The sequence below is a fragment of the Taeniopygia guttata genome, chromosome 32 (assembly GCF_048771995.1).
Source record: "Taeniopygia guttata chromosome 32, bTaeGut7.mat, whole genome shotgun sequence".
Lineage (NCBI taxonomy): Eukaryota > Metazoa > Chordata > Aves > Passeriformes > Estrildidae > Taeniopygia > Taeniopygia guttata.
The window spans coordinates 696,382-706,971 of NC_133057.1; the positions used below are offsets into that span (position 1 = coordinate 696,382).

Genomic DNA, 10,590 nt, shown 5'->3' on the forward strand with positions numbered 1-10,590 from the left:
CCCCCCAGGCCGGGGCCGCGCTCGGGGTCGCGGGGCAGGTGCAGCTTCAGCCCCAACGCCCCACTGGGACCTTCCTCCCCTTCCTCCTCCTCCTCCTCCTCCTCCTCCTCCCCCCCGTGGCCCAGCACGGCCACCAGGGCGGCGCAGACATCGCGGAGGATTTTGCAGACGGAGCTGCGGGAGACGCCGAACGCGGCCTCCAGGGCCCGGTACTCGGTGTGGGCGCCCAGGCGGGCCAGGGTCAGCGCCAGCCGCACCTCGGCGGGCACCGCTCTCCGCATGGCCGTGTCCCGCCGCCCGATCCGCGGCCGCAGCCGCCGCAGCAGCGCCGCGAAGGTGGCGGGGCCGAGGCGGAGCCGTTCGCTCCACTCGCGGCCTCCCGGCGGCTCCGCCCGCAGCGCGGCCCAGGCCCAGCGGCTGCGCCGGCGGCTCCACACGCGGCCGCGGCGGCGGCGGCAGGAGGGCGGCGGGGAGGGCAGCAGCGCCAAGCGCAGCGCCGAGAGGCGGCGGCGGCGGCGGAGGAGGAGGAGGCGGTGAAGCAGCGCCCGGCGGAGGCGGCGGCGGCGGCGGCGGCGGCGGAGGAGGAGGAGGAGGAGGAGGGAGAGGGAGGCGGCGGCGGCCGCCATGGGCGGCGCCATGTTGGGGTCGTACGGACAAGAAAGGCGCAGCGCGCATGCGCCAAATCGATTGCTCCACACTGCGCATGCGCCAAGTCATTGTCCCCGCATTACGCATGCGCCAAGGTGGTTTCCCCGCACTACGCATGCGCTAAACAGTGAGTGTGCCCCGCCCCACTTCACGCCTTGACCAATCAAAACCCGCCAATGCTTCGCCCCGCAGTTGATTGACAGCGAAATTAACCAGTCGGGTGTTTCAGATGAATGATTGACAGCCTGCGGAGCCAATCAGCGCGCGTTTATTGGGATATGTACAGAGCCAAGCGAAGCACGCGGCGGTTCCCAAAAATTCCCCCAAAATTCCCCAAAAAATCCCCAAAATTCCCGCCGGGATTTCTCAAAAATTCCCAAAATCCCCAAAAAATTTCCCCGGGATTTAAGGGGGAAAAAATGGGGGGAGGGGGTGAAGGGTCGTACCTGTCCCGGGAAGGGGAAACTGAGGCACGGAGCGGTTCCAGAGGCACAAAAATTCCTCAAATTCCCCAAAAATTCCCGCCGGGATTTTTGTACCTTCCGCGGGGAAACTGAGGCACGGAGCGGTTCAATGAGAAATTCCCAAAATTCTTGGAATTCTGGGGGTTGTACCGAGATCTGGGACAGGGGGGAAACTGAGGCACGGGAAGATTCCCGATGAGAAATTTCCCGAATTTTCTGGAATTTTCTGGGGAAATTCCTGAAATTTGTAGGGAAAAGTCCCAAAATCCTTTGGAATTCTCGAGGGTCCGGCCCCGTTTCCTTGGGAAACTGAGGCACGAAATTATTGCACAGTGAAACTCCCCAATTCCTGGGATTTGGGGGCTCAAATCCCAAATTTTTTGGGAAAAAAGGATTGGATCCACAGGAAAATTCCTGAAATTCCTGGAATTCTTGGGAATTTGGGGATCAAATCCCAAATTTTTTGGGAAAAAAGGATTGGATCCACGGGAAATTCCCCAAAATCCTGGATTTTGGGGCTCACATCCCAAATTTTTGGGGAAAGAACAATTAAACCAAAGGGAAATTCCCCAAATTCCTGGAATGGAAAGAAGGATTGAATCCATAGGAAAATTCCTGAAATTTTTGGAATTTTGTGGCTCAAATCCCAAATTTTTTGGGAAAAAGGATTGGATCCATGGGAAATTCCCCAATTTCCATGGGATTTTCACCGGGAATTTCGGGTTTTTTGGTGCAAACATCAGAAATCCTCCCAGTCGGTGCCATTGCTGGGGCCGGGGTTGGAGATTCCCCAATTCCTGGGATTTCGGGGCTCAAATCCCAAATTTTTGGGGAAAGAAGGATAAAATCCATGGGAAATTTCCCAATTTCCATGGGATTTTTGCTGGGATTTTTGGTGAAACTCTCAGAAATCGTCCCAGCCGCTGCCGTTGCCGGGGCCGGGATGGGAAATTCCCCAATTTCCATGGGATTTTCACTGGAATTTTTGTGTTTTTCGGTGCAATTTCTCAGAAATCGTCCCAGTCGCTGCTGTTGGCAGGGTCAGGATGGGAAATTCCCCAATTTCCATGGGATTTTCACCGGGATTTTTGCATTTTTTCGGCAATTTGGTACCAAACATCAGAGATTGTCCCAGTGGCTGTTGTTGGTGGGGCTGGGATGGGAAATTCCCCAACTTCCATAGGATTTTTGCCGGAATTTTTGTGTTTTTCGGTGCAAACATCAGAGATCCTCCCAGTCGGTGCCGTTGCCGGGGCCAGGGTTGGAAATTCCCAAATTCCATGGGATTTTCACCGGGATTTTAGGTGCCAAACATCAGAAATCGTCCCAGTGGCTGTTGTTGGTGGGGCCGAGGTTGAAGATTCACCAAATTCCATGGGATTTTCACCAGGAATTTTTTGGGATTTTTGGTGCAAACATCAAAAATCCTCCCAGTGGGTGCCGTTTCCAGAGCCAAGGTGGGAAGTTCCCCAATTTCCATGGGATTTTTGCTGGGATTTTTGGTGAAACTCTCAGAAATCGTCCCAGTCGCTGCTGTTGCCGGGGCCGGGATGGGAAATTCCGCAATTTCCATGGGATTTTTGCCGGGATTTTTGCATTTTTTGGTCAATTCCATGCCAAACCCTCAGAAATCGTCCCATTCGGTGCCGTTGCCGGAGCCGAGGTTGGAAATCCCCCAACTTCCATAGGATTTTCGCCGGAATTTTTGCGTTTTTCGGTGCCAAATGTCAGAAATCGTCCCATTCGGTGGCGCTGCCGTTCCCGAACTGCCTCCGCGCCAGGAGGTCGGTGTAGGGCAGCTCGGGCAGCGCCATGCGGCCGCAGCGCCGGCGCTCGGCGGGCGGCAGCCCCGGGCGCAGCGCGAAGCCCAGCACGGCGTGCTCGGCGCCGGGCGGCTGGAACGGCCGCAGCCGCGGCTCCGCGATGGCACCGGCGGGCACCGGGCCGGCGCCGCGCAGGCAGCGCTCCTGCAGCCGCCGCCGCCGCCGCCGCAGCTCTGCCGCCTCCTGCTGCAACCGCGCGGCGCCGAAACGCTCCACGTGGCGCCAGAAGGAGCGGTTGAAGTGCGAGTAGAGCGCCCAGTCCAGCGCGTTCCACGCCCGCAGCCGCCGCCGCTGCGCCGCCGAGGGCGCGGCCGCGCCGCCGCGCGCGTTGTGCGCGAAGACGTCGACGGCGGCGCGCGGCCAGCACAGGCGGTGCCGCAGCAGCACCAGCGACTCGTCGAAGCGCTCGGCCAGCAGCACCAGCGGGAAGCGCCGCTCCAGCCGCGCCAGCAGCGCCGGCACCTCGGCCGCCGCCGCCGGCTCGGGCAGCCCGAAGTCGAACCACTGCGGGTTCCGCGCCAGCCCCGCGCCGCGCCCGCCCGGCCCGAAGAAGCGGCGCGGCGCCGCCAGGAAGGCGTCGAGCGAGGGCGCGCGGCGGAAGGCGGCGGCGGCCGCGCGGAAGTAGGAGAAGGCCGAGGCGCCCTGCGTGCCCGGGTCCCGCACGATGGAGAAGTAGAAGGAGTCGTTCGGCATCACGCGCTGCACCTAAGGGACACGGCAAGGGGAGATCGGCGGGGGTGTCGTTGTTTTTGATTTTTTCCCATTTTTTCCTGATTTTTTCCCATTTTTTCCCTGATTTTTTTCCCATTTTTTTCTGATTTTTTCCCATTTTTTTCCTGACTTTTTGCCATTTTCCCCCATTTTTCAGAGATTTTTTTTGGATTTTTTCCCTTTTTTTTCTGATTTTTCCCCCCATTTTTTCTGGCATTTTCCCCATGTTTTTCTGACTTTTTTCCTATTTTTTCTGATTTTTTTCTCTCTTTTTTTTCCCGATTTTTTCCCATTTTTTCCCTGATTTTTTTCCCATTTTTTCCCCATTTTTTCTGACTTTTTCCCATTTTTTCCCTGATCTTTTCCCATTTTTTTCTGATTTTTTTCCTATTTTTTCCCTGATTTTTTCACTCTTTTTTTCCCCATTTTTTCCCCTGATTTTTCCCCATTTCCCCCCATTTTTTCCTGATTTTTTTCCATTTTTTCCTGATATTTTTCCCTGATTTTTTCCCTTTTTTTCTGTTTCTTTTCCCCCATTTTTTCTGGCTTTTTTCCCATTTTTTCTGATTTTTTTCCCATTTCTTCTGATTTTTTTCCCCATTTTTCCCTGATTTTTTTGCAATTTTCCCCCTAAAAAAAACCCAAAAAATTACCAAAAAAATTCCAATTTTTCTCCTAAAAAAATTGAAAAATTACCAAAAAATCAAATTTTCCCCCTAAAAAATAAAAAAAAAAATCACCAAAAATTCCAAATTTTCCCCTAAAAAAATCCCAAAAAATCCCAAAAAAATTTCAAAATTTTCCCCTAAAAAAACCCCAAAAAAATCCCAATATTTTCCCTGAAAAAATCCCAATTTTTTCCCTAAAAATCACCAAAAAAATCACATTTTTTCCCCTAAAAACCCCCAAAAAATCTCAAAAAATTCCCCAAAATTCCCATTTTTCCCTCAATTTCCCAAAATCCCCGTTTTTCCCCCCAAATCACCTCGGTGGGGCTGAAGCGCATGTGGTGGCAGATGATATCGAAGGTCTCTCCCTGCCGGAACCCGCGGACGCTCTCGGCGCGGAACGGTTCCGGGTACCGGAACTGGTAGCGCTGGGGGAGGGCGAAGCGGAGCTGTCGCGACTCGCCGTATCGCGACAGGACGTTCACGACGCTGCTGCCGCCCGTCTTGTGCGTCTTCAGGAACACGATGTGCGACACCGGCCGGCACGGAGCGGCCCTGCGGGGGACGGGGTCATGTCGCGATAGGGGAACGGGGATCCGCGGGAATGCCCCAAAATCGCGATATTTGACCCCAAAATCTTGATCTTTGTGCCCAAAATCGCGATGTTTCACCCCAAAATTGTCGTGTTTAACCCCAAAATCGCAACGTTTGCCACTGAGATTGCAGTGTTTGACCCCAAAATCGTGATGTTTGCCACTGAAATTGGGGGGGGTTGACCCTAAAGTCGCGATATTTGACCCCAAAATCGCTGTGTTTGGCCCCAAAATCGCGATGTTTGCCACTTAAATCGAGGGATTTGACCCCAAAATTGGGGTGTTTGACCCCAAAATCGCGACAGTTGACCCCAAAATCGTGGGGTTTAACCCCCAAATCGCGATGTTTAACCACAAAACCCGCCATGTTTGTCCCCAAAATCGCGATGTTCGACCCCAAAATTGGGGGGTTTAACCCCAAAATCACGGTGTTTGCCACTGAAATTGCAGGGTTTGACCCCAAAATCGCTATATTTGACCCCAAATTCGTGATATTTACCCCCAAAATTGTAGTGTTTGACCCCAAAATCGCAATATTTGACCCCGAAACTGCAGGGTTTGACCCCGAAATCGGGGTGTTTAACCCCAAAATCGCGATATTTGACCCCAAAATTGGGGTGTTTATCCTCAAAATCGCAATATTTACCCCCAAAATTGCAGGGTTTGACCCCGAAATCGCGATGTTTAACCCCAAAATCGGGGTGTTTGTCCCCGAAATCGTGATATTTAACCCCAAAATCGCGATATTTGACCCTGAAATTGGGGTGTTTGACCCCAAAATCGCGATGTTTGACCCTAAAACCGTGGGGTTTAACCCCAAAATCGGGGTGTTTGACCCTGAAATCGCGATATTTAACCCCAAAATTGCAGGCTTTGACCCCAAAATCGCAGGGTTTGTCCCCAAAATTGGGGTGTTTAACCCCAAAATCGGAGTGTTTGACCCCAAAATCGCGATGTTTGACCCCAAAATCGGGGTGTTTGACCCCAAAATCGCGATGTTTGACCCCAAAATCGCGATGTTTGACCCCGAAATTGCGATATTTGCCCCTGAAATTGCCGTGTTTGACCCCAAAATCGCGATGTTTGCCACTGAAATCAGGGGATTTGACCCCAAAATTGCGATGTTTGACCCCAAAATCGCAATGTTTGCCACTGAAATAGGGGAATTTGACCCCAAAATTGGGGTGTTTAACCCCAAAATCGCAATGTTTGCCCCCGAAATTGCATTGTTCGACCCCAAAATCACGGGGTTTGCCACTGAAATCGGGGGGTTTGACGCCAAAATCGCGATGTTTGACCCCAAAATTGGGGTGTTTTATCCCAAAATAACCTGTGGGATTTTGGGGTCTCACCTGTGGGATTTTTGGGGTCCCCCATGTGGGATTTTTGGGGTCCCCCCTGTGGGATTTTTGGGGTCCCCCCTGAGGGATTTTTGGGGTCCCCCATGTGGGATTTTTGGGGTCTCACCTGAGGGATTTTTGGGGTCCCACTGTGGGATTTTTGGGGTCCCCCATGTGGGATTTTTGGGGTCTCACCTGAGGGATTTTTGGGGTCCCCCATGTGGGATTTTTGGGGTCCCCCTGAGGGAGTTTTGGGGTCCCACCTGAGGGATTTTTGGGGTCTCACCTGAGGGATTTTTGGGGTCCCCCATGTAGGATTTTTGGGGTCCCCCTGTGGGATTTTTGGGGTCTCACCTGTGGGATTTTTGGGGTCCCCCTGAGGGATTTTTGGGGTCCCACCTGTGGGATTTTTGGGGTCCCACTGTGGGATTTTTGGGGTCCCACCTGTGGGATTTTTGGGGTCCCCCCTGTGGGATTTTTGGGGTCCCACCTGAGGGATTTTTGGGGTCTCACCTGAGGGATTTTTGGGGTCCCCTATGTGGGATTTTTGGGGTCCCCCTGAGGGATTTTTGGGGACTCACCTGTCGGGTTTGGGGTCCCCCCTGTGGGATTTTTGGGGTCCCACCCGTGGGATTTTAGGGGACTCACCTGTGGGATTTTTGGGGTCCCCCTGTGGGATTTTTGGGGTCCCCCTGAGGGATTTTTGGGTTCCCCCTGAGGGATTTTTGGGGTCTCACCTGTGGGATTTTTGGGGTCTCACCTGTGGGATTTTTGGGGTCTCACCTGAGGGATTTTTGGGGTCTCTCCTGAGGGATTTTTGGGGTCCCCCTGTGGGATTTTTGGGGTCCCCCATGTGGGATTTTTGGGGTCCCCCTGTGGGATTTTTGGGGTCCCCCATGTGGGATTTTTGGGGTTCCCCATGTGGGATTTTTGGGGTCTCACCTGAGGGATTTTTGGGGTCTCACCTGAGGGATTTTGGGATCCTCCTGAGGGATTTTTGGGGTCTCCCATGTAGGATTTTTGGGGTCTCACCTGAGGGATTTTTGGGGTCCCCCATGTGGGATTTTTGGGGTCCCACCTGTGGGATTTTTGGGTTCCCCCTGAGGGATTTTTGGGGTCCCCCTGAGGGAGTTTTGGGGTCCCACCTGAGGGATTTTTGGGGTCCCCCATGTGGGATTTTTGGGGTCCCACCTGTGGGATTTTTGGGTTCCCCCTGAGGGATTTTTGGGGTCCCCCTGAGGGAGTTTTGGGGTCCCACCTGAGGGATTTTTGGGGTCCCACCTGAGGGATTTTTGGGGTCCCCCTGAGGGATTTTTGGGGTCTCACCTGAGGGATTTTTGGGGTCCCCCTGAGGGATTTTTGGGGTCCCACCTGAGGGATTTTTGGGGTCCCCATGTAGGATTTTTGGGGTCCCCCTGTGGGATTTTTGGGGTCCCCCTGTGGGATTTTGGGGTCCCCCTGTGGGATTTTTGGGGTCCCCCTGTGGGATTTTTGGGGTCCCCCTGAGGGATTTTTGGGGTCTCACCTGTGGGATTTTTGGGGTCTCACCTGTGGGATTTTTGGGGTCCCCCATGTGGGATTTTTGGGGTCCCACCTGAGGGATTTTTGGGGTCCCACCTGAGGGATTTTTGGGGTCCCACCTGAGGGATTTTTGGGGTCTCACCTGTGGGATTTTTGGGGTCTCACCTGTGGGATTTTTGGGGTCCCCCATGTGGGATTTTTGGGGTCCCACCTGTGGGATTTTTGGGGTCCCCCTGAGGGATTTTTGGGGTCTCACCTGTCGGGTTTGGGGTCCCGGGAGGGGCGCAGGGGCCCCCCCAGCAGCCCCAGGGCGAAGCTGAGGGTGACGAAGACCCCGAGAGCGGCTCCCAGGGGGGTCCCCCAGGATTTTGGGGTCCCCCAGAATTTCGGGATCCCGCAGGATTTCGGGGTCCCGCAGCATTTTGGGGTCCCGCAGAATTTTGGGGTCCCCGGGCGGTTCCGTCCCGGCGGCGCCTTCGGATTCATCCCGAGGGGGGGAGGGGACGGCGGCCTGGGGGGGAGAGACGGGCGGGGTCACCCCAAAATCGGGAACGGGGACCCCAAATCCTGATCCTGACCCCAAATCCCGGTCCCGGATCCCAAATCCCGGTCCCGGATCCCAAATCCCGGTCCTGACCCCAAATCCCCATCCTGGACCCCAAATCCCGGTCCTGGATCCCAAATCCCGGTCCCGGATCCCAAATCCCAGTCCCTGACCCCAAATCCCAGTCCCAGACCCCAAATCCCGGTCCTGGATCCCAAATCCCGGTCCTGGATCCCAAATCCCGGTCCTGGATCCCAAATCCCAGTCCCCGATCCCAAACCCCGGTCCTGGATCCCAAATCCCGGTCCTGGATCCCAAATCCCAGTCCTGGATCCCAAATCCCTGTCCCGGACCCCAAATCCTGATCCTAACCCCAAATCCCAGTCCCGGACCCCAAATCCCGGTCCTGGATCCCAAATCCCGGTCCTGGATCCCAAATCCCGGTCCTGGATCCCAAATCCCGGTCCTGGATCCCAAATCCGAGTCCTGGACCCCAAATCCCAGTCCTGGATCCCAAATCCCCATCCTGGATCCCAAATCCCGGTCCTGGACCCCAAATCCTGGTCCTGGATCCCAAATCCCGATCCTGGACCCCAAATCCTGATCCTGGATCCCAAATCCTGATCCTGACCCCAAATCCCGGTCCTGGATCCCAAATCCTGGTTCTGACCCCAAATCCCGGTCCTGGACCCCAAATCCCAGTCCCAGATCCCAAATCCCGATCCTGACCCCAAATCCCCATCCTGGATCCCAAATCCCAGTCCTGGATCCCAAATCCCCCATTCCCGATCCCAAATCCCCTTTCCCCGATCCCAAATCCCTCTTTCCCCCTTTCCCCGATCCCAAATCCCTCTTTTCCCCATTCCCGATGCCAAATCCCTCTTTTCCCGATCCCAAATCCCCCATTCCCGATCCCAAATCCCACTTTTCCCCATTCCCGATCCCAAATCCCCTTTCCCCGATCCCAAATCCCCTTTTCCCCTTTTCCCCGATCCCAAATTCCCCTTTTCCCCGATCCCAAATCCCACTTTCCCCGATCCCAAATCCCCCTTTTCCCCATTCCCGATCCCCAATCCCATTTTTCCCCATTCCCGATCCCAAATCCCCTTTCCCCGATCCCAAATCCCCTTTCCCCCATCCCAAATCCCCATCCCTGATCCCAAATCCCCTTTCCCCCATCCCAAATCCCCTTTCCCCGATTCCAAATCCCCCTTTCCCCCATTTCCAATCCCAAATCCCCCATTCCCAATCCCAAATCCCATTTTTTTCCCCATTCCCGATCCCAAATCCCCTTTCCCCGATCCCAAATCCCCCTTTCCCCGATCCCAAATCCCATTTTTTTCACTTTTCCCGATCCCAAATCCCCCTTTCCCCCATCCCAAATCCCACTTTCCCCGATCCCAAACCCCATTTTTCCCACTTTCCCCCATCCCAAATCCCACATTTTTCCCCCTTTCCCCGATCCCAAATCCCATTTTTCCCCTTCCCCCGATCCCAAATCCCATTTTTCCCCTTCCCCCGATCCCATATCCCATTTTTTCCCCACTTTCCCCGATCCCAAATCCCATTTTTTCCACTTTTCCCGATCCCAAATCCCATTTTTCCCACTTTTCCCGATCCCAAATCCCATTTTTTCCCCCTTTCCCCGATCCCAAATCCCATTTTTCCCACTTTTCCCGATCCCAAATCCCTTTTTTTTTCCCTCTCTCCCTCTCACCGCGGCCTCGCTCAGCTCCGCCACATCCCGGGATCGGTCCCGGCGATCCCAAAGAAAATTCCCGCGATCCCAAAGAAGATTCCCGCGATCCCAAAGATTCCCGAAGTTCCCAAAGGCTGCGGCGGTCCCAAAGGAGATTCCCGGCGGCGATCCCAAAATTCCCGAAGTTCCCGATCCTTCTCTTTCCGCCCCGCCAACTTTTCCCCTTTTGTCTCCGGCCCCGCCCCGGGACGGCCCCGCCGGGCGGGACCCGGAATGGGGTTTGGGGTTTGGGATTTGGATTTGGGATTTGGGATTTGGGGTTTGGGATCGGGAATGGGAACGGGACAGGGAATGGGATTTGGGATTTGGGGTTTGGGATTTGGGATCTGGGGTTTGGGATTTGGGGTTTGGGATTTGGGGTTTGGGATCGGGAACGGGAATGGGAATGGGGTTTGGGAATGGGATCTGGGGTTTGGGGTTTGGGGGGTTTGGGGATTTGGGATTTGGGATTTGGGATTTGGGGTTTGGGGTTTGGGAATGGGATTTGGGATTTGGGATTTGGGATTTGGGATTTGGGAT

General features: G+C 54.7%; 1 protein-coding gene across 1 annotated transcript; it reads right to left on the reverse strand.

The window, feature by feature from the left end:
• Positions 1–871: 871 nt before the first annotated feature.
• On the reverse strand, positions 872–10,263 carry GAL3ST4 (galactose-3-O-sulfotransferase 4). Its single transcript, XM_072920570.1, has 4 exons — positions 10,030–10,263; positions 8,025–8,279; positions 4,632–4,869; positions 872–3,640 (listed from the first exon to the last, which is right to left on the reverse strand). Exons 2-4 carry the CDS (start codon positions 8,252–8,254, stop codon positions 2,840–2,842), a joined length of 1,269 nt encoding a protein of 422 aa, XP_072776671.1. The 5' UTR covers positions 8,255–8,279; positions 10,030–10,263; the 3' UTR covers positions 872–2,839.
• Between the last annotated feature and the right edge of the window lie 327 nt (positions 10,264–10,590).